The sequence below is a fragment of the Urocampus carinirostris genome, chromosome 15 (genome assembly GCF_059441175.1).
Source record: "Urocampus carinirostris isolate Australia breed hairy pipefish chromosome 15, RoL_Ucar_1.0, whole genome shotgun sequence".
In the NCBI taxonomy this organism is placed as follows: Eukaryota; Metazoa; Chordata; class Actinopteri; order Syngnathiformes; family Syngnathidae; genus Urocampus; species Urocampus carinirostris.
In genome coordinates, this window is record NC_142363.1 from 7,692,735 (window position 1) to 7,716,998 (window position 24,264).

The following is a 24,264-nucleotide window of genomic DNA, read 5'->3' on the forward strand; positions in this document are numbered from 1 at the left end:
TTATTACTATCTCCAGTTTTCGTTCCCGTCTAGTTTGTCCTGTTTAATTTTGATATCCTGTTTTGATATCAATCCTGTCTGTCCCGTCCTGTCCGGTATTGACCCTATTTGTCCGATATCTGCTCAGGCAAATGGTATCGATCTCGCCGGCCTCGGTCTTTCTGTGATTCCACGCCAGACTGCTGCCTAACGTCCATGACTCCCCATTTCCCCTAAAATAAAAGGCTTTTGTGAGAAATGTTACGCATTTGGGTCCTGATCCCGTTCCGGTTCATGACAGTGTGTCTATACATTTTTCCTTTGGACTGATCAATCGACAATTTTAATGGACTGCAAAATCGATAATTCAAAATGTTTTGGAGTAATTTCCCTACATATTAATGGTACCAGCCAACATCCCAAATCCTATTGTTCTGTTTCATTTTGTTCTCTCTGTTAATGTGGTGTTGAAGTTTCTACAGAAGATTGTTAGTAAAAGAAAACTCCATAAATCTGAGAGTGTGTGTGTCTTGGTTAAAGTATATTGAACTGTAAAGAGATTTCACTCAAAATTGCCATATAGCCAATCCTTCAAATTCTGAGACAGAAAAGGTTTTTCATTCTGTTTCCCCTAGTATAATTATCTAAAAAACATGTAGTGCTCGGAGAAGGCGAGACGGGTTTTGAAACCAATAAACTCTCTTTTCAGTTTAATGGGTTTATTAACCACCCAATAATGTAACAAAAATCACAGTCCGACATCACTCTTGCGCTATATTTAGAACCGGCCCGCAAACTACTCATGTTGGACTTATTCATTATACCTTGATTTTTATCTCAAATCAGGTAAGAATATTTCATTCTATTCATGTTGTTTGTTGTTCTATTCAAACAAATTCATAAATCCATCACCAAATCATCTCATTCAAAGCAAACAATTAAGCAATGCATAAGAAACAGTGTTTTTGTATAAAACAGAGAAATCGCCAATGCAAAGACACTAAGTAAAACATAAAGATACAACTTTAAAGTCAACTGGCAGTATTGTCTCTGTAGCTATTCTTTTCTTACACAAACAAAATACTTTGCCAGCTGTGTCGTCTCGGTCATCTTCAGGAACACATTGAAACTTGCATCCACTGAAAAATAGAATTAGGTCATCAAACATTTTTGGAACATCTCCTAGAACGATCATTTCTTACCTCAGATTCACGAAGTGTCAGTGTCATTCCATCGGAAAAGCGTTTAAAGATTTCTAATGGACGGGAAAAAAGTGTAAAAGGTGTGTATATGACGCAGGAGACACTGATGCATAGAATCAGGTAATTTTAGGTTTAGAGCTTTAGGGGTGCTGAGCACACTCTGGGTGTTTGGCTGGTATTTTTTTCATTTCACTTCAAGTGATTTAGGATCATTCAACATTGTTCACAGTTGTCACTTCACTTTGTGTTCAGCAAAAACACTATTTCTACGTTATACCCAGTTGTTACTCATGTTTTTCAAATAGTGTTCTCATACGCATACAGAAGAAGAAGCATGGAGTACATTATACAGTTCTACTGTATAACGTACTCTCACTGTACTCTCACTAATACATCAGAGCCTCCACAGACTCCTCCGCTATGGTGCAAGTGACACTAGCCAGGTGAAAGAGTAGCGGGAGCAGTGTTAGGAATCAAATGGACTGAACCATTTCAAGGCATTGTGGAGAACCGTATTTCCGACGCTGAGTTGTTCACAGTTTTGATTACTTTGAATTTTTTTTATTTGTTATCTAGCATTTTTCATCATATATAAAGGTGGTGTCTGTCACTTCTAGATAAAACCATTTTCTGGCTGAAATAGTCATCGCAGTTTCTTTTGTTGCATGCGCAAGAACGTGAAATTCTTTAACACGCTCAGAGAAACTCTTTTTGGGAGTTTTGGTTGGCATTTGACCTGTATTTAAAACAGTCATTTTCTTACTTTCATCATTTTCATTGTAGAATAAAGGAAAACCACCAACACGCACGTGAAATCACATTTTGTTTGCTCATTAAAATGCTAATTGATGATAAGAAAAACCTTGTGCATTTATTTTTGCACAGCTGAAAACAGTTTAGCTCAGGGGTACTAGGTTCTGAAAGTATTGAAGTATTTCTATGGTAGTAATTAATACATGAAGTCCCTGTTTTCAAGCACTAAATTTGATATTTAGTTTGGTAGTCATTTTGTAGTCATTGTCTTTTATTTGTGAAGTAGTATTTTCGTTGTAGACACACAAAGGGAAAACAGGGACAAAGTCAGGACCAAAGAACCCACTATTTTGTTTTAGGTAGTAATTATTTTTTTACTATTGTCATGATATTTTGACCACCTTCGTTTGGAGAGACGGTTTGAAAAGATTTTCGGGCCGCACGTGGCCCCGGGCTGTAGTTTGCCCACCTGTGGTGTAAATAAATCACACCCACTTTTCATACTGACGACACGAAGCGTTAGCATGATGAAATTCTCCAAGGTCACATATTCAGAGGATGTCCCGTAGCGCACAGCCAACATGTTCAGCATGTTGCTGCTGACCTTTACACCTAAAAAATATATTTTCCGGTTGGGGATGAAACAAATGTATTAGGCACTCTTTGAAAGTGTGCAAAATGTCCAGACACAACTAATATGTTGCTTCTATACCTAAAGAAAGGACAGCATTCCTCAGCTCGTTGAGTGAAAGTCTTCCATTGGTTGATCCATCAGCACGTATAAAAATATCCTGAAGAAATCCAGATGTAGCACATTCAATGTTTATTCGGATTACCGTTTTGCGATGTCAGAGAAAATGATGAGACAATGTCAGAACATGTGAACTAAATACCATGCTTTGATTCAATTATTCACAATGACCATGTTATCTGATAACAACGCAGGGTGATATTTGTTATGTTGTATGTGGTATGCTGGGGCATTATTCTGCATAGGCATATCAAAAATCTGTCCAGACCGGAGCCGGGAATAAGGGTGCCTGCCACTTCGCAATTCAGTTTGAAAGATATTTGTGAGGTATACTTCATGTCAATAATGTCTGTGTATTGTCTTATAGTCCACTGAGACTTCTTGTGATACAAATAAACATGATTCAAAGATTGTAAATGTATAATGCATTAACTACAAATATTGAACATTACAGAGGCCCTTACACTTAAATAGTATTTTCTTACTTCAATGAGTCTTTTTACCTTGTGAACCACTCAACCATATAAACTATTTGCCTGAGGAGAATGGTTTCATTGCCATTTTTGTGTTATTTTGATCTGTTTGATGTTCCTTGTTTTATGATTGTGTCCCCAAAATATGTTGAACTACCCTCCCCTAACAACTCTGTTCGTAATGAAATAGAGGAGCTTCTAAAGGTTCTAGTCGGATGACAATCAGGCCCTGAATTGATTTACATCTCATCATGGGCTGAACTATTGTCTTTTGTATTGTATTGTGTGTTGTAATCAGAGATGTGAGGTGATAAAAAAAATCTAAACAAATAGAGATACGATCACATTTTGATAAGAAAGCAAAGCAGGCATATCCTGCACAACTCATAGTTAGGGCGGACAAGTGGGAGCTTTGATGCTGGAGGCTTATCCCCTCTGGCTCAAGCTCCCATGTTTTGTTTTTTAATGCACAGATCAGAACACTTAGCAATGGGTGGTTCAGCAGCCAGGGGGCTGCCTTCCTCTAGCAGCAGGTACAAAGAGCCTTTGTATGATGGACAACATACACCAAAAAACAGTCAGTTGTCACCATGAGCACCCATGAGAATTACTGTTATTATAATAGATACTCTTATTCTATATTAAGCAAAAATGTATGGAGACAGCCATGATAATGATGAAAGACGCTGAAAATAGTAATGGTGAAGATAATGATGGTGATGAAAAGACTGAATTTGGGGTGGGACCAAATAAGCATGTCTTCTACCCACTCCCCAATAAGTGCTATCTTTTGTTACCCTCTTTTATGTGAATCTATTGTTCGACTTTATGTATAGCTCAAAATATAAAAGAACAAAAAATATGGTTGATTATTTTTGTTTATTATTGATAAAATCATTACTTTTTTGAATTGTCTTTTAATATGAACCTATGTAAATATGTATAATTGTGAGTTTTAGGTTATATGTAAATAGACACGAGAGCTAGCTGTAAGACATAATTATTAAGGAAGTCAAACGGGTAGAATGAAATAAGCATATCCTTATTCCTATCCCTTTTCGGAAATGTTATGTTAACATTGTTTTTGCTTTTTTGACTTGTTTTTGTTTCTCTCATGTTCGAAATAAAGTTGTATTCATTCATTTCATTAATTCATATTTTGCTTATTATTCAAACCACGATTATTTTCTCGGGAATTATTATTTGTTTTACTGCTAGAAGAAGCTCAACAATACTCACTGTCACTTGAATGTAAATGCATCCCACACAAGTGATGGATTCATGTACTACCAATTGATTTATTTTCATAGTAATTATTACAAAAAAAGTTATTTTTATATTTTGATTCTTTTTTTTTTGGTGAAGACAATTTTAAAATAGATATTTGAGAACAGGGAATTGTTTTTTTCTGAGCTTTTGTTGTGTAAAACCCGATTTTGTCCTATCTCACCTAGATCCGAGCTCCAGCAGCGCCCGATTAACTTGCCTTTGATACCCCTGATTTAAAGAGACATTGTGTATTATTAAGCCCCTCCAAGTAGTAAATAATTGTGATGATTAAAAAAACAATATTGACCTTAAGTAACTGTGCAAGGGAAACAAGTCTAAAGTGGTATGTTGGTTGATATGGGACACAGGCCCTAGCATTATTATTATTTAATAGATTTAATGAAATTCTCAAATGTCACACAGTGAAATTAAATAGGCTGAAAAATTAGCTTTTGTCTGGTGAGCGAGTTGTCCTAAAATATAGTACAGTATGGCTGCTCTAATAATCAAATATTTTTACTATTACGGCCCTTTGGGTCAAATAAGTTCCCTACCCTTGGTTTATGTGATTTGTATCGAAGTTGGTGGCAAATGATGCTGCCTATATTTAATGCTAAATAAAATGTACCTTCTTTTCAAATTAATTACTTTTAGAAATTACATTTAGCTTATCTGGACACATTTACCTCGTATCTGACAATCTTCTTCCACAAACTGTAAAGTTCCTCAGGATTCAGTTTGCCGCTGGTAGTGGTCTTGGCAATAAAACATGAAGGAGTTTCGCTGTCAAATGGAGTATCAATTGGAGTTTTTGAACTCTCACAATACTGCTCTCATCAAACAATTTAATCTAAGATCAGAAAACGTTTCTTTACGCCCATTCCAGTTTAGAATTAAAAGAAAACAAGAAAGGATACACTCATCAAAACCACCATGCTGCGACATGAATCAATACTGAAGCCTCCAGTTTTCAAATCCCCTGCAAAACAAAAGAAAACATTACAAATTAAAAAAAGGAGGTAAACTTTTCACCATTACTGAAAAGTTTGGACTTTTGTAGAACCTCAAAATAAGAAATGAAGACATCAATGGATTTTGAACTTGCCAGAAGAACAGGAGAGCCCAAACTTCTGATATGAAATTCAAACCTGTTCTAAAGGCATCCCACTGAGCCTTTTTGTCATTTATAGGTTACAAAAACTAAATAAACAAAGGTGAACAGTACTAGTCAAAAAAACAAACTGGCATCCTATGCAATATTCTATGCAGGTGTCCAATTTTAAAAACAGAATAAACTTATCAGTTACCTTTTAAGATGTTGTCATTGAGAAGCTTCTGAAGCAGTTCAGCATCCACTTCGTTATACTGAAACGAAAACGTGATTGTTTAATGCGTCTTACTAATCAACTTTATCTAAAATGTGAAAAAATATGTAGAAAATCTGATTACCACGTGTCTCATATGGGAACTAAATATTGATTGATATTTTATTGATGGGATTTGGTTAAAGTTACTTCTTGTTTACACGTAACATGGGGGAGGAGAACAGCCCTCCACATACAAGCTATAAATTTAAGATAGGAGTTCTTGCCCAACATGCAAAAAAAAACATTGGACAATGTTTTTTCAAAACATCAAATATGCATATAAGAGCAGGGGTCGGGAACCTTTGGCTTGCGAGCCGTATATGTGTCTTTTTATGAGTACATATTGTCATGATTGCCCTATTTGGAACACCTGATTGGCGCCAACAAGCTGGTTGGTGGCCACACCCTTCTAAAGTCAAGTCAAGTCAAGTCAAGTCATTTTTATTTGTATAGCCCTAAATCACAAAAAGTCTCAAAGGGCTTCACAGATTATTACACTATATTACACAGACTATTTTTCAGCCGACGAGAAGAGTAGGTTATTCATATGCTATGGAGTAGAAGTGAGTTTTAAGTTTAGATTTAAACATTTCCACTGAGGTTGCTGATCGGATCTCAGGGGGAAGAGCATTCCACAGCACCGATGCCCGGATGGAGAACGCTCTCGAACCGGCAGAACACCAAGAACACTGAAGCCCCTGACTCCAGTTCAAACTTTGTCAGATCATTGCGAGCTGTTGTGTTTCACTCAGTGAGCGTTCCCGTCCGACTCCGTTCCTGTAAAAACCTGTTTCCTGCCTGATTCCCGTTTTTCGACCCGTTTCTGAACCTGACTACGCCTGCTGCCTGCCTACGACCACTATTACGAACTTTACATCGCCTCTGATATCCAGCCCTGGTCAAACGACTTGCCATTCCCGCCTGTCTTCTTCCGAATCTCCCGCCTTGCTCGTTCCCGCTCTACGCCAGTCTTCGGATCAAGCAATCAAGCAAGTAACACTCTCTTTCAATAAAATCTGAGAAACGCATGCAATTGAGTCCTGTGTCCGTTCTGGTTTGTGACACATATGGCTTGGAGATAAAATACAACTTGTGCAATAACTGTGCTATGTTGCATAAAGAGTTGAGGGTCAGACATTGTTTAGCATAAACGATTAGTCAAGATTTTAGGTCCTGTATATATAGGACACAAATTTCACTACAGTTTCACCAACAGACCTAGTTTTGGCTGTAAATCACTAAATGATTCTGTTAATGGAACCTCACTGAGCATTCCATGTTCATTGTTTAGATACTTTTAAATGAAAAGCCACACAACAAACTTTAAATTTCCAGAAGCTCAAGTATGGCATCTAAAGTAATTTGATTGGGTGAGTGGTGGTAATGTTCGGAGCTATACACAGGACAGGACGTGCGCACTCCTTCACACTTGGTGCCGTATGCACTGAAAGTAACTACGTTGGTATCTTCAATTGCAGTATTTGGCGACATTTTTACAAAATAACTGCTTGCAACTTGTTTGGATTTTTTTATGACAAAAATGTCGGTCAAAACAAGCTTTAACACTCTTGAGTAAATGCATGAGGGAGACATATTTTAAGTGGTACATTTATATTGATATGGGACACAGGCATTATTATTATTTCAGAGATTTTAATCAAATCATCAAACATCACAAAGTGAAATAAAACTTGCTAAAGAATTAGCGTTTGGCTGCAGAAGTGGGTTTGGCGGTACTGTTGAATTTTGTCTTAAAATTTATGGTGTGGCTCTCTCAAATTTCTCATTAAATGATATTCGATCGGGGAACATATTACCGTAAATTACGGACTATGAGCCACTACCTATTTGCGACATTTAAAAACTGCAGGCTTTAAACATCCTGGTTGCTGGCCAGTTCCAGGGCACACAGGGACCGACAACTTACTTGAAATGTGAAATGATCTGCATTTATATAGCGCTTTTCAAGTCAATGACTTCCCAAAGCGCTTTACAATGTGCTCCACATTTCCCAATAGCGGCCTTGCAGCCATGTAAGGCGCTAACCTGCTTATTGGGGGTATTAGGGATTCAGTGTCTTACCCAAGGACACTTCGACATGTAACACGGACGAGCCGGGATTCGAACTGGGATCCCTTGATCCCAAGACGAGCGCTCTACCTCCTGAGCTACTGCTGCACCAATACTAATTCACACCTAGGTACAATTTGGAATGGCCAATTGACCTGAAATGCATAATTTGGGAATGTGGGAGAAAACTGGAGTGCCCAAAGGAAACCCACGCAAGCACAGGGAGAACTGCAAACTCAGCACAGGAAGGCTGTAAGCTGGATTTGAACTTATGGTCTCAGAACTGTTCCACTGACGCACTAACCACTCAGCTGCCGTGCTGCTGGCTTTAAACATTGTGTGGCTTATTCTTTTATTCTCACTGGCCGCACGAGGAAAACGGCAAGTTGCTTTTATACACAATGCATGCTCTCAAAACACAAAACACTACAGTGACATCTGGAAATTTTATCATGAAATTAGTCCAGGTTTTTGCCAACATTGCTCATAACAGGAGCAAAACGGGAGTTTTGACAGTACTTTATTTAGTATTTATGTTAGGGTTGGGCGGAGTTATGCGCCCAGCACAGTTCTCTCTTCCTAGCGCTGTCTGCACCAAAGGTAAATACGTCAGTATCCTCCTTTGCAGTATTTTGTGATATTTCTACAAAAGAACTCTGCTTGCCCGTTGTTATGAGACCATTATTTATGGAAAAAATTAACATCTAAATGAGACATATTTAAAGTGGAATATTTGTTTATTATTATTTCATAAATGTTATCAAATCATCTGACGTCACACAGTAAGATGCACTAAAAAATTACATTTTTTTGGAGAGCAATTTTGGTGGTTTTGCTGAAACATGCCTTCAAATATATATATTTTTTAAATCAAAATACTTTGCATATAAGGCTCTTTGGGTCAAAAAATTTCCCGTCCCCTGGCTTAAATCATTGTGAATCCCTCAGATGAGCAATGCCTGTCGTGATTACCTAACTGGAGCCACCTGAGGTAATCAGCTGGCGTGCTGGATTGCGCTTCCTGATTGGTGAAAACTTTCTACTTAAGCTGTCAGCGTCCAGAGATGGACGTTCGAGTGTACTCCTCATTTCCAAGAGTGAGCCTCCAACATTCAAGGTACCCACGATCCCTTTGTCTATTGCAAGCCTGCTTCTCGTTGCCTGACCCTTTTCTGTTACAAGTTTACGATCTACTCTCCCGCCCCGGCCACCGACTTACCTGCTACGTTGCTCGTCACGCGTTTCACCACGGAGCTGCCATTCCGTCCAAAGAGGCTTTCTGCCACCAAGAGCCGACGTCTCAAGCCTGCTCCACCGACCCTTGTCCAAATAAACTATAAAACTGACGCTATTGGATCCGAGTGCTTGTTCTGGCTTCTGACAATGCCAACAAATTATTATGGGACTGTGGCCGGGCACATTCCAAAAGAGGGCAGACTGCTTCTTGAAGATTATCGTAAATTCCAGCCTTTGGTTGCAGAATGCCACGGTGCCGTGCTCACATTCACCTGACGCCGTTTTCAGTTGCAAAGATTACAAAGATGAGCACATATTTACTACTGCGCTAGAAAAAGTGTGAAAGAGGGTTGCATCGCGTAAAATCTGAGCTGTATACTTTTAGACGACAGTGCCAGGGCAACCATACTGTGGGGAGAAGTGCCAGATTGCAACACAGATGTGTATCTTTGTGTTGATGTCATTAGTGGTTTCTGTGGTAATGTAATAAATTGGCCTTGCGACTGCCTGGGAACCAGTGCAGGGTGCCCCCTGCCCGAAGATGGATGAGATGGCTCAAGCACCCCTGCGACCCTACTGAGGATAAGCAGTGCAGATAATGGATGAATGGATGGATGTACCAAATTGCATTTGGTTTATATCGATTCTTGAGTATTAAAGTAAAGTCCAGAAACCTGACAATGACGTGGAAAGATAAGTGTAGTGTTTTTGAGAGAAAATTTACACTGCTGTTGAATTTGGATGTATATGTTGGGGACTTCATTTATCACTGAAAAGGTTGAAATATTTTGAGTATGTTGTAGATATTGAATAAAGTACTGTCAAACCTCCCGTTTTGCCCCGGTTATGTATTATATGAATAACGTTGGCAAAAACATGGACTGATTTCTCCAGTAGGGCGTCATGAATATTTCCAGATGTCAATGCGGGTTTTTGTATTAGGAGCGCATGTGAAGCGGAAAAGAGCAGCTAGCCCTTTTCCTCAGAGCTGCCACGAAAAGAAAAAAAGAATAAGCCACACCATATTTAAAGCTGCAGTGTAAAATGTAGCAAAAAGTAGCAGGTTGTAGTTTGGAATTTACATTAAATTACTGGCAGTTTTCTTATACCGGTAATCACATTCACGCTTGCCAACTCAAGGACAAAAGTGTCAATTCAGTCTAACTTACCTTGCCGAATACTTCCCGGAACGAGATTATCCTATCATCCTCAGAATCTGTGGACTAGAAAACTGTATTCAATCCAAACCAAAACCTTTGGTTCTTTTTCAATTGCTCCCAAAGAAGTCTGTGACGCCAACCTCCACACTGTCTTGTCGTCCAATTCCAGAAGTCTCGCTGTATAAAGAGATAAGATTGGATAAGATTACATGTGACATTTTTAAAATAGGGATTACAAGGACAAACACGGATTACTATTGTATGCATTGTGTTGTATTGTATGTAGAAATGCTACAAAATACTACTAATGTAATACTATGATACAAAAATACCATTACAGAAACATTGCGACAGAAATACTACACAAAAATATAACTAAAATAATATTAAAGAATACTAAAAAATACTACAAAGATACAAATACAAGTATGGAAATACTTCTAAAATAATTCTCCAGAAATACTACATAAAAAAACTCAACAGTAATACTAAAATACAAAAACACTGCTACATGAATATGAAAAAAGAAATACTACAAAAAATAAATTTTGTGGGGTGCTAGGGCTTGTTAGACCAATAGATTGAAATATCTCATCTCATCTCACTAGCTACACCGCTTATCATCAGTAGGGTCGCGGGGGTGCTGGAGCCCATCCCAGCAATCATCGGGCTGTGGGCAGGGGACACAGATTAGACATAGATTGAAATATGATCAAATAAAAAATTGATATTTTCAAATGGCTCCATCATTATTCCTTAATACGAACTCACGTCATGGAGGCCAATTGCGGCCCTCAGGATTATAATTTGAGGTTCCTAGATTAATATGAAAGTTAAGACAGTGTGTATTTTTTGACCACTAGATGTTGCTGTATTTTGTCGTGCAACCGAAAACAAGTGCTTAATATCACAAGTAAGAATACGAAGTACAAAGACCCAAATTGACCTTAAAAAGTAATTTTTAATTAAATGTATTAGTATAATGAAGTAATTAAAGGGACAGTGTGTATTAGCTGACCACTAGGTCTCATTATATTGTGGAAAACAAAAGCTACAAAACACAAGGAAAAATACAAATTAAGGCGGCTAAAGGTGACCAAAAAGCACTATTTTCATCACCTTTTGCCAGGTTTTTGTTTTTTCGAGTACCCGTGGCAGCAAGATGGCGAACAACTATGCAATCTCTCTTTAGGTAAGGCTCCTGCTATGTAAAGTTTATAGAACTTTCTCCCCCTGATGAGTATTTAAAAAAAAAAGCACCTTATAAATGATAGTTCATATTTTCGCTAATCAGTTTAATAGATATTCTTTTTTCTTTGATTAATTACCTTTTTTTTGCCACTTGGAGGTACTGAATAATACACACTCTCACTTTGAGTGTAGATCTATCGAAATATGGATTCATTTATTACTGATTGATTGATTTATTTCCATATGTATTTATAATGTTTTTTTTTTTAGATGTTATTCCGAGTAGCGAATTTTAAATCACGATACAGTGGAACCTCGGTTTTCGAACGCCTCTCAGTTCGGACAAATCGGTGTTCGACCAAAAATTTCGAGAAATTCTTGCTTCGCCGTTCGTTCAAAAAATCGGAGTTCGAACGGCGGTACGCTAGGGTGCGATGCTGAGCAGCGTACGGGTGTTTTAGCCCCTAATTATGCCTCCGAAGAAGGTCGGTGCAAGCAGGACAGGTGAAAAAAGACAAGTTGTTCATCCAACTATTGCCTTTAAGAAAGACATAATAGCTAAATATGAAAGAGGTGTAAGAATTTCCGATCTTGCTAGTGACTACAGCATGGCAAAATCTACTATCAGTACGATAGTAAAGAATAAGGAGGCTGTGAAATCGAGTGATGAGGCTAAGGAAGTTAGTGCTGTAAGCAAGCAGCTGCCGCAAGTTTTGGAAGAGGTTGAAACACTTTTGAGGATTTTTCTCTCCCCACCGTCCACCACAAAGGTAAGAAATCCTTTTCATAATCCTTTTTTTATTTTTACACGTTCATGTTAGCGTAATCTTTTGTACGGAAGATTACGCTAACGCAAACGTACGATTAGCCGATTAGCCTGGGTTAGCTTCATGTTTACGTTCATGTTAAACATTTAGGGTGTTGGAACGGATTAAAACGATTTTACATTACTTTTAATGGGAAAAACGATTTTCCGTGATCGACCAAATCGGTTTTCGAACAGGGTTCTGGAACGGATTATGGTCGAGAACCGAGGTTCCACTGTATTTGAGAACAAACATAACTTTTTTGTGGAAAACCCGATTTGGCCCAACCTCGCCGAGACCCTAGCGATTTGAATAGAAAAAGGCAAAATAAACATGTTACCTGCTCAAAAGTGATTTGTATACGGCGTGCATTACCGTTCGATTACATTCACAACAAATACAAAGACGGAATGGTTTAAGTTGTATTACATTCCCAACAAATGCAAGACGAAGTGGTTTTGGTTATATGTTCGCCATTAAATTCCCTAAAAGTGATATGAAAGTGAAATAAAACGAGGTAAAAGTGGTTGTAGTAGCGAGGGGATGCAAATCTCGGCAAGGATGCATTTCTCGGCATAACACCGGCTCGGCAGCTTTTATACCCGTGGTCCACACGAAAAAATGACGCGGAAATGACGCGATGAGGAAGCGGAACAGTCGCCGGCGTCTGTTTTGCGGGCATACCACCGATGAACAGCGGGTTGGCCAATTTTGCGCATTTTCCATCGTGGGCAACCACGGGCAAAAAAAACCCGCAAAATTTTACCCGCAATACAGACGCAAACGGCTGTGTGACCGGGCCCATAACTTGACTTGATCAGTGGGTGGATGAGAGTAAAGGGGTATGTGTGAGAGAGTATAGTAGTGTGTGTATGGTAGTATGGAAGTAAGAGTGAGAGAGTATAGTCGTAAATATGAGAGTATAGTATTGTGAATGAGAAGGTATAGTAGTGACTGAGCCGTGACGTGTCTGTATGAGAGTAAAGTTCTGCATGTGCGAGAGTATGACGTAATACGTGAAAGCAAGTATGATTTATCTCAGAAACGGTATATGATACAATCAGGGTTGGGGAGTAACAATACATGTACGGTTTCTTGTAATCAGGGTACCCCAAAAAATATGTAATTGTATTTCTTTACAGTATCGGAAAAAAAAACGTAATTAAATTACAGGTACCCTATTTTCCGCATTATAAGGCGCACATAAAATCTGATTTTTTATAAAAAGCTTACTATGCGCCTTATAATCCGGTGCGCCTTATATATGGATCAATATTGAATTACAAGGTCTCGCAACTTACGGTAAGCAGCCACCGATTCCATTTTTCGTGTAGAAGAAGAAGTGCGCTGTGCATACTGGGAAATATTAAACAACGATTCTCTTTTATTTGTGCGTTTGTATAAAGACCCTGAAATAGCTCCTATTTAGAGACACGCTTATAACGCAGAGTTTAAACTCAAGGCGATCAGTCACGCAGTAGAACACTGAAATAGAGCAGCAACAGGTGGAGGAAGCATGAGGATAAGCTGCGCCAAGTAAGGAAGACTAAACAAAGTTTCCGTGGCAATAAAAGCGAGATGGCCACAGTTAGAGGACACACTTGAACAGTGGGTTGCTGAACAAAGAGCAGCAAGTAGAAGTGTCAGTACAATAACTATTCGAATGAAGGCAACATTAAAGAATTCAGAGGTGGTCCTACTTGGTGTGTGTTTACGTTTTACATTTTACAGTTATTATGTTATTGCTTTATTGTTATTGTTTGTTGTTTTTGCACATTACGAGTGTCACTATATTGCGATCGCAACATTTAATTTACCATAAAAGTATCAGACGTTTTTTTGCGTGTTGACTAAATGGAGGAAAAGTAAAATGTTATGCCTTGCTGTTGTTCAAAGATGTTAAAGATGTGTCACGAAAATGCTTTACCTCAGAGAAAATAATAAAACAGCTGTTTATTCATTTTGGGAGTGAATGAAGATTGTGGAAAGCTTGTTTGTTATCTATTAATAAAGTTTGACTGACCTATCTGACTGTTTTGTTGACATTCTCTTTAGCGCGGCACCATCTAATGGTTGCATAACGTAACTACATCTTCTACTGTAGCCAAGTCAAGTTAAGTCACATTTATTTAGATAGCCATTAATCACAAAAATGTCTCGAAGGACTGCACAGGATTACAATTACAAAATTGCACAATTACCTGATCTTAAACCAGCATGCACTTATAGGGCCTTATAATGGGGTGCTCCTTATGTGTGGAAAAAGTTTAAAAATATATAATTCATTGAAAATGCGCCTTATAACACGTTGCACCTTATAGAGCGGAAAATACGGTACATTTAAATAAAATAAGGATTATTTTGCAGGATTACAATTCTATTTAAAACTATATTTCTATCAACATTATGCGCCAAAAAATGTATTGTCATAATTTCAATCACTGGCCCGAGAATGACAGAGAGAGATTAACTTTACACACAACATGTGCGGGTCAGCCAGGCAGCAGAGTTGCACGCTAATGATGCGCTCAGGGAAGTTTTGTAAATTTGATAGATTATTTTCTTTTTGTAATTTGCAGTTAATTGTTGTTCAATATCCACTATTTGATCACTGTATTGTTATGTTGTGAGAATAATAAACTTAGCTTAAAAAATCTAAATACTTTCAGGAAGTTTGGCATCCTCTTAATGTCAACAGAGCAAATTTTGTCTTCCATAAGAAAGAGAAAATGTCATTTTTTTCTTAATAAACTATACTACGTGCTTAAAATGTGAGTACTTTTTTGTAGGACTACAAACAACCTACATTGTTCCCTTCATATTAAAAACAATGAAGTCATTTTATCTTTATTGTTTTTGTCTTTTAATATTTGGTGTAGGAGTAATCCAAAAGTAATTGTGGTAATCATGTTAAAGTACTTCAATATTGTAGTATCCGGATTACGTTATTGATAACACTTTTCAACAGGTAACTAATAACTTTATCGGATTAAATGTTTAAAGTAACTTTCCCAACCCTGGATAATCAGAATCATCTCAGGGACCGTAGAAATCATGGGCCTTGACTTTGACATAGGTATTCGAAGGAAGTGGCAGGACACGTACTGCATGTGGGCATCTGCCTTGGACAAGATGGTCAAGATGAAGGAGGCGGTCTCGTCGGGCTTGAAAGTGGAAGGCACGATCAAGTACTCGCCGGGGGGCAACATGAGAAGTTCCATCACTTCGCGAGCGTTGAGGTAGCTTTTAGTCTGCGCGATGGGTTTGTTTGTGCTGAAGAACAAAGCCGGGAATGCTCCCCTATGGGTCTTTAGCTGAAAGTCAGTTACACGTTCTTCATGATTTCCACATTGGGTGTGTGAGACTGGAGGAAGGGGAACAGTACTCACGTTTTCTGGCACCTGGGGTTTGTGTAACGATGGTACATGATGGGAGCAGAAAATAAAGAAAACTATACAGTATATTCATATGGCAGAGAAAGAGAAAGAGAAAGAATTAGAGATATGGAGAGAAATAAAGTATACATGGTAGGTACAGTAAGTAAATAGATAGACAGGTAGAAAAATGATCATTGTTATTATGATCATTGAATTATTTTATTACAGGTACATTATAAAATGAATAAAATCTAAATTGTAAAATGAAAATAGATGATTAAAAAATGAGAGAGAAATACATAAGATGGAAAATAAAGAAAATAAATATAATGCATGAATATAACATTCTGAAAGTAAGTACTTATTCCTCTATTTTCGTATGTACCGGTAATATATGTGTAATGTATGTTTATTATTATTATTTACTATGCTATTTTAATTATTTTCATTACTGCTTTATAAAATACATAGAATCGAAATTGATCAATTAAAATCGATGATTTAAAAAACAAAACATGAATTTACAAGATGGAAAATGACAAAAAAGCATATAATGCATAAATATTGAAAAATATATATGTACTTATTACTTTATATATTTTTTGTAATAAATGTGTAATTTTTACTATAGTTATTTGATTATTTTTTGACAACATTATTAAAAAGAATCCTAATTGATAAATAAAAATAAATGATCAAAAAATGAAATGCAAATACATAAGAATACAAATTTTAAAAATGCATAATATTTTTAAAACGAGGATTTTTCCCATATATTTCATGTTGTGAATTCTTTCTTATTAATACAATTTGAAACAATTATTATTAGAATGTCATATTCAGTTTTATGAAGGGGCATTGTAAAGTGTAAAATAACATGTTATCCCGTAATAACATCAAAACAACTGTTGACCTGAAATATGCTGAATCCAATATGGAGATTCTTGACCAGGGCTCTGTTTCTTTTGTCTGGCTTCTGCATCAGGGAAACCAGCATGTTTTTTTCTTTTTGCTTGAGCTCAAATTCACTGCAAATTGCTTCGACGCTGACTCGATACTGCGGATTGGTCCAAAAACCCGGTTCTGGTTATGAAAAAAACTAAAATCATTTGTGAAAAGTGTCCCCATGTATTGACTGATATCTTATAATGTGTCTAATGCCAGTATGATTCTGTCCCGGTCCTGCACTTTGGGTTCTGTTTCTCTGTATATTCCCCCTCGCTATCTCTCGCTGCCGTTATCTTGTTTGGTCACTTACTTCCAGGTTTTGTTTTCCTCTTTACAGCTTTTGTCACTTTTCTTGATTTCCCCACTTTTTTCCTACGATCATGACTCTTACTCTCTCCTTTTTCATTATTCTGTTCCCTTGGTTCCTTGCTATTTCATATTTTTTGTCACATTCCAAAACCCCTGTCACAGTGCTCCAGGTTATTCAGTGTACCGAACCCCTTCCTGACCTTCCAGACTACAAACTTCGGAGATTCAAGGAGACCAAACCGCAAAATTCTTCGATTCTTTTTTTTTTTGAACGAAAGTGGGAAAACTAGAAGAGACAAAAGGATTGAAAACGTTTTTTTAAAGAAAGAAAATAGAGAAAAAAAAAGAATAAAGAGGGAAAAGGAAGAAAATTATGGAAAAGGAAAAAGGAAAGAAATTGAAAGAAAAAAGGGGAAAAAACAAAACAAAGGAGTAAAACGAAAGAGGTAAGGGGAAAGAAGCGATAAAAAGAATAAAAAAGGAAAGCAAGAAAAAAAGGTGAAAAAGGAAAAGGGGAAAATTAATAAAGAAGAAACAAGAAAGATGAATAAAAAGGAAAAGGAAAAGAAAAAAACAAAACTGGAAAAATAATAAAAAGGGGAAAAAAAATCAAGAAAAATAAGAGTAAAAAAGGAAAATAATATAGAAAACAATATAGGAAAAAAAGAGAGGGGAAAGAAAAAATGGTGAACAAAAAAGGAAATAATGTAAAATAAAAAAGAATGTGAAAGCAAAGACAAAAGAAGAATAATTAAATAAAAAATATTTAAAAAAGAAGAAAATAAGGAAAAAAAACTAAAAATGCAGAAAAAAGAAAGAAGAACAAAAACAAAAACAGAAGGGAATTTTTTGATTTGGACTTGGACTTTCCAAATCATTAAACTTTTTGCCTGTCTATTGGAATATCCACTAAAACCCTTGTTTGTCTCTGATGTTCTGGATACTGTTGCCTCACTGCCTGCCTTTTGGTGTACCGAACCCCGCCCTAATAAAAGACTACCGCTTAATTATACTAATCTGTGTATCTGTATTGTACTTTCCCATCATCCCAAGCTAGTTCAAGACAAATTCAATATCCTGCTATCTGATTGGCTGCTAGATAGATGTCAGAGTTCCAATTGGGGCTGGCAGCTTACCATTCAGGCAACCGCCAGCTGTTTTCCCAGCAAGCCACCTGCCCTCATAAAAGGACGTCTTCCAGTGGCAGGATGTGTCTCCATCCAGGAAGTCAGGACACACGCAGCAGATGTCGAGATCGCTAAAATATCGGCAAAATTCTTCCAGGCTCATCCTGAGGAAAACCATCCTCAATTAGGTTAGAACATGGGTGTCGTCACATTCTCTTGTAGGCACCTACCAAAACTCGCCGTTGTCGACCACAGAAAGACACAGAGTTCGCTCTTCTGGGTTCACTGTTTCCCACAATGGTGACCTTGGAGTTTGGAGAGTAAGAAAACACACACTACTGTCAACAGTTTGGGTCGCTTAGAAATGTTCTTATTTGTGATGAAAAAGCACAATGAAAACAACATTAAACTCATCAAAAATAAAACCCAAACATTGTTAACGTGGTAAATGACTATTTTAGCTGCAAATGTCTGGTATTTAATGCAACATCTAGATAGGAGTATGAGGGGCCATAAGCAAAACCCATAAGCAATGGTGTTTGCACAGCTGAAAACAACTGGTTAGACAAGCAATAAAACTGAACTTCCTTTGAGCTAATCGAGTTGCTGTCGCAACACATTTTTGGGTTTGATTAAACACTCAGAATGGCCAGAAGAAAACAATTTTCGCATTAAATTCGCCAGACTCTTCTTGATCTAAAAAAATGAAGGCTATTCAATGCGCAAAATTGCAAAAAGAACCTGAAGATATCCCACAACAGTGTGTACTACTCCCTTTAGAGACCTTTATTTAAATCTGGGGTATTGCACTGAAACTCGGGTATTGCATTTAGAACAGGGACATTAAACCTTAAAACGTTGTTTCGTGATTGCAGGTTTAGTGTGATGATAGCTTTGATGAAGAAGCTATCCCTCAGTTTGTTTGTTGGGGCCTTGTGAGATCTGAATTGTCGGCCCAATGGTAGAAATTTGAAAAGATAGTTGCAGTTTTTTTTTAGGAAGTTTAGTTCTGCTGATGCAGCGAGAGCTGGCAATGTCCTCCAGGCTGGACAGGGGGCGGCCGGTGATCTTTTGGGCTGTGTTTGTAATCCTATGCAGGGCTTTCCTGTCCACTGCAGAGTAAGTGTAGCCACTGATTGGCCTTCTTTAGCAATGCTGCGGGGTTGGCTGACCAGGAGAGGTCCTCGGAGATCTGCAAGCCCAGACTCCTGATGGAGTGGACCCTTTCCATGCTGCTTCCTTGATGTAAAGTAGGGCTGGAAAGGTTGTTCAAGATACTCGTGCAAGTAAGTCCATTTCTTATTTTTGGGGTTCAGTTTGGAGTTTGGACAGTACTTGTAGAAGCCTCTTCTCTATTCAATGCTATATCAAAAATCAACCTGGACGCCTTCTCAATCAATTTTGCAGGCCTTATCACATAAAATAAGTGTTGATAAGGCTGTTACTTTAAACAATTAGATTTTAAGTTGGCGGCACCATGGCCTTCTAGCAGGCGTAAGGAAAGGTCAGCTTTTTCGCAAACTATGATTGAATAGGTGGCAGTAATGAAGCTTCACAAAAAAATATCCAAACAGATATTTTTAGCCCTAAATCGACTGAAAATTATGCCGGAAATAAGACAGGAGAGGCTCAACTTCCAGCATTAGCTCCGTTGGCAATAAAAAAGTATGGAAGCTTAACAGTGCCATAATTCAATTGATAAAACAAAGATATTTAACGGAAAAAACAGCTTTAAAATGCACATTTTATTTATAAAAATGGCCTTAAAAGAACCGTTCAAATAATTAAAAAGGCCTTAAGATCAACATTAAATTGTTAAGAACCAGCTTTGGAAATAATATGCATTTGGCAAAATATTTTAATAAGAACATATCATAATTGAATTTTATATAATTTTAGAACAGCAAACTTTTTATAATGTTGTAGTTTTATTTAATTGCCATGGTTCTACTAAATAAAATCATGTTTTTTTTACTTGCATTTAACTCTGAAAACTTCCCTTTTAAATCACATAATGAAACAGTTGCTGTTCTAGAATTTAAAAACTATGTAGTATTGAACTATAATATGAATTTAAAATAGAATATTTTTGCAAAACCTTTTTTTAAAAGGCCACTTTAATTTAATGTACATACATTTTATGACTGTTTTTATTGAATGTTCCTTTGATTAATTGAATTATGAAACTCTTGTCCTTCCATAGAAAAATAACTTCTGGATAATCTATAAAAAAAGAGTAATTTAAGTCTTTTTGAGAAAAGAAAAGAGGATGGAGTTTGTGAACAAAAAATTATTGTTGCTGAGTAAAATGTGGCTATTTTCCTGAATAATATTGCAATTCTATGAGGTTGAGTGTTGTATTGATTCCTAGTTGTGAAATGCAGCTGCACGTTGTTAACACATTCTTAATGGAGACAATATTTAACTTTCCATCTTTTTAAGGAAACCTCAAATAATTCCCCCCACCTTTAATCTGATGAGCTCGATTGATTGCTGCGTCAGTACCTACCGATCACTCCAGTCTCCGTTCCACTCCCCGGTGCCCCAGGGGTTCAACAAACGCACCAGTTTCACTGCTTGGCCGAGACTCATCAGCTTTCCCGTGAAATTAAAAGGGATCAATTGTACCTCAGTTGCCAAACTCTAAACAAATAGAAGTGAGCACAGGTCTCAAAAGCTTACCTGTTTGACCCCAGTGACTGTGTAGGCGTGGCCTTGGACCAAACCATTGGGCAACACTGTGTTGGCCGGCGTCTCCTGCAAGTCCCAGCAAGCGTGTTGTTATAATTATATTAAGCTTTTATCAGATAACACTCACGCACACCTAACACTAAAGCAGCATGTTGTTCGGCTCCCTTTTTTTCTTTGACAGGTTTTTGGGTGACATACTTTGTCTTTATGCGGCCTTGTAACTACAAATTTATCTCACCTTAATCTTTGCTTTTAAGTGAAAAAGCTTGTCAAAACATGAATGGAACTGACTTGTGGGATCTTGCAACGTTTGGATACAAAGAAGAAGCCTGAAAGGATTATATTCCTGTCATATAGGCTCAAGACACACATATAGACTATAGCAGGGGTCAAAAAACTATGGCTCGCAAGCTATATCAGACAAAATTGATTCAATGCAAATTTAATCCATGACTTTTGATTCTTGTGTGAATGAAATCTCTTGTAATGTAGGCAAAGCCAAATCTATGCTGAGGTATGGAGTGGTACTGTCCAGTATATTGCGGCACATATCTGACTACAGTTTACAGCCAAAGGGTCACACCCAAAAAAAAAAAAAAACAACAACCCCAAAAAACACATTTTGGCAGTCGATCGCTAAGATTTTTTTTTAAATGGAAGCTCATTAAAAAAAATAAATGTTCATTATTGAGACAGTTTATGATGAAAAGCCTTATAACTATTTTTAAATACCCAGAAGCTCTAGCAAAGACCTGAAGATATTTAATTGGGTGAGCGGTACGGATAGGTGGAGCTATGCAAAGAGTGACTTCCTGTCTCTCACCCTGTGCCGTGAATTAAGATGCTATTAAATTGTGTACCACACAAACAAGGAGAGAAGAATATTGCTAAATATCGGTGCAACGAATTGTTGGGTGCGATGGCTTTGGACTCACCCCTTGAGGAGTTCCACATCCCATTAGAGACATGGATAGTCCGGCCCTGCACATAAGATCCCACAGGTATTTGGGCGGCTCTGTCAGGTCGATACAGATATGAACTCCACCCGTGAAGTCCACCAACGCCTCGTTGGGGGTTCCGGAATTCATGTCTGCGTAAGAGCCGCACACTCTGACACAAGCGAGTTAGAATTGTTTGCTAAGTCGACAAAATTAAACAATAGGTAATAGGATGTATAATAATAATCTGCTAATACTTAGCATAGGCTTTCTCCAATAATGCGGGCCAGAATTCTGCTGGGTCTTTGGACCTCACAAAAAGGAGTCTGCCATAGAGAGTAGGGAGCTTGTCGTCGATGACAACGTCAACCCATCTTCCAAATCTCCAGAACTGAAAATTGTTGGGAGAGAGTTGGTCACAAATTTAGTGACTTTGTGTTTAAGGTGGCATATATTGACTTTTCTAATTTAAGTTTGGCATATTTCCAGTAATGTTTTTCCAAGTCCTGCTCAGAAACTGCAAGTGATTGATATGGATTTGATTTTTCTATCTAAGATAATATAATTGTGATAAAGGTGTTATTATGTTATTGAAGGCCAACATTTGGGAGTCACCTCTTCCCTTTAGATGTTGACACTTGGTAACATTTAATGAATATACCGTTTAAGGACCTGTTAGGCAAACTATCTCTAACCATTGACTCAATTGCACTTCTCCTCTTGCTTGGTTCCGAAATGGGATGTCCCACCTTTCTTTGTATTCTGGTTAGAGCCTGTTTCTGTTGTTTTTTGAAGGGAGTAGTACACACGATTGTAGGAAATCTTCAGTTCCTTGGCAATTTTATGCATGGAATGACCTTCATTTTGTAGAACAAGAATCGACTATTGGGTTTCAGAAGAACCTTCTCTTTTCTTGGCCATTCTGAAAGTTCAATCACAGTCACAAATGCATGCAAGTCAACTTATACCTTACCCCGTTTTTTACCTTTTTTTAAATTTGAAATTATGTACGTCGTACAACAACTTTTGTACAGGATTTTTATTTTATTTTATTTTATTTTTTCAAAATTTTGTCTATTTCTTTTACTCGGTCACTGGTAGTAGATGACAACGTCATTGTACAATGCTTATATTGTCGTGGTATTTTACATAGGCTCTCTTGGTCTCTTGAGTAAATAGGTCCAGCGTTGTGTTTATTATCGGCTAAAAACAGGAATTGCAGCCATTGATAAAGGCAGCATTTGCCCGAGGTTGACAGACATGCAAATGTGATGCTCCATATACCCAACAATCTCAAAGGAAGGTCAGCTTTATAGTCTTTATAACCAGGTAAACTCTTTTCAACTGAGCTAATATAATTAAAAAAGAGTTTTCTAATAATCCGTTAGCCTTTTCATGTAATTAGCAAACACAATTTACTATTTCAATACAGAGTTTTTCTGATTAGTTTAATGTTATTTTCATTAAAAAAAACAGTGCTTTTACCTAAAAAATAGGAGCATTTCTAAGTTATTCCAAACTTTTTAACAGTAATGTATATTAGTATAAATTAAAACTATTGAAATGACCAAATAAGCGCGTACTCAAACTGAAAAGTCATCTTACCCGAAAGTGAAACAGTCCACAGTAGTCCTGATCAAAGTCTTGATCAAGAGGGACGACAAATTTAAAGATAGATTTCTGGAATGTCAGAGCCCCAAGAGAAGCAAGAAACCAGCAGTTTCCTAAGAGAAAAAAGCGATTACAAAACAAATATGTAATAATAGTTTTTTGTACTGCAAAGAATGAAGTGATTTACTTACCAACTTTGCCTTGACCAAAGTCAAATCTTGAAATGCCGTCAACAACAAAAGATGGCTTAGGAACCAATTTCTGAAACAAAAATGGGGTGTCAACGACACCATGTTGCATCAGTGGCAGGCACATGGGTGTATTACACGAAATAGCAATAAAGAAATTCCGACTAACTAAATAAGCGCAGCTTGAAAAATCCTGGCCTGTGCGTTTTAGTTGCATTTTTGCAGAGCCAGGATGAAGATGGGTGAATATATCAAGCCAGAAACAGGTAGTTGGGTTAAATGCGTATTCACAACATTTTTAAATAGACCCCCAATAACCGATCCCAGACTCAGGATCTGCCAATTTTCCTTTACGGCCGCTGAGCAACAGGTTCTTATGGATTTTTTGGAAGATCTGGGAGAATGTATCCGAAAAAAAAGTTACACGAGCACTACTACCAAGTAAAGGAAGCATGTGCACTGGTTCAATGATATGGTTTTGTACCTTTGTTAAAAAAGAGAAATAGTTACTCCATTAATGTTTGTGCAGAATGTCATTAGCTTACCACAGGTCTGAGCCATTGCACATGTTTCAAATCAGCCGGCGTCATCAGGCCACTTCCGATGGACCTCCGGTCTGGCGGGAACATTTCATCGATATAGCGGACATTCCGGTTGAGGCAATACTCTTTCAAATTTTGGTAATTTTGGTTGAAAATGAGGTCTGGATTTTCAACAGTGCCGTGACCATCTCTGTTATGACGCGCATTCAAGATGCTCGTGTGCACACCAGGAGACGGCATTTCTGGAGTCACTTAGTTTCTGTGTGAAGGAAAAGA

General features: G+C 37.5%; 1 protein-coding gene across 2 annotated transcripts; it reads right to left on the reverse strand.

Moving 5' to 3' along the window:
• Window positions 1–681: 681 nt before the first annotated feature.
• On the reverse strand, window positions 682–24,240 carry LOC148351437 (calpain-1 catalytic subunit-like). Of its 2 annotated transcripts, XM_088355148.1 has the most exons (21): window positions 23,992–24,240; window positions 23,450–23,519; window positions 23,253–23,371; window positions 21,905–22,038; window positions 21,645–21,819; window positions 20,701–20,775; window positions 20,528–20,613; window positions 18,249–18,323; window positions 18,028–18,182; window positions 16,548–16,717; window positions 15,647–15,658; window positions 15,363–15,571; window positions 10,401–10,437; window positions 10,270–10,323; window positions 5,735–5,792; window positions 5,345–5,406; window positions 5,114–5,182; window positions 2,647–2,725; window positions 2,430–2,546; window positions 1,182–1,234; window positions 682–1,118 (listed from the first exon to the last, which is right to left on the reverse strand). In XM_088355148.1, exons 1-21 carry the CDS (start codon window positions 24,226–24,228, stop codon window positions 1,092–1,094), a joined length of 2,073 nt encoding a protein of 690 aa, XP_088211274.1. In that variant the 5' UTR covers window positions 24,229–24,240; the 3' UTR covers window positions 682–1,091. The 2 variants fall into 2 exon arrangements, with proteins under 2 accessions (XP_088211274.1, XP_088211273.1); XM_088355147.1 differs by having other exon boundaries at window positions 15,363–15,658.
• Window positions 24,241–24,264: the final 24 nt, after the last annotated feature.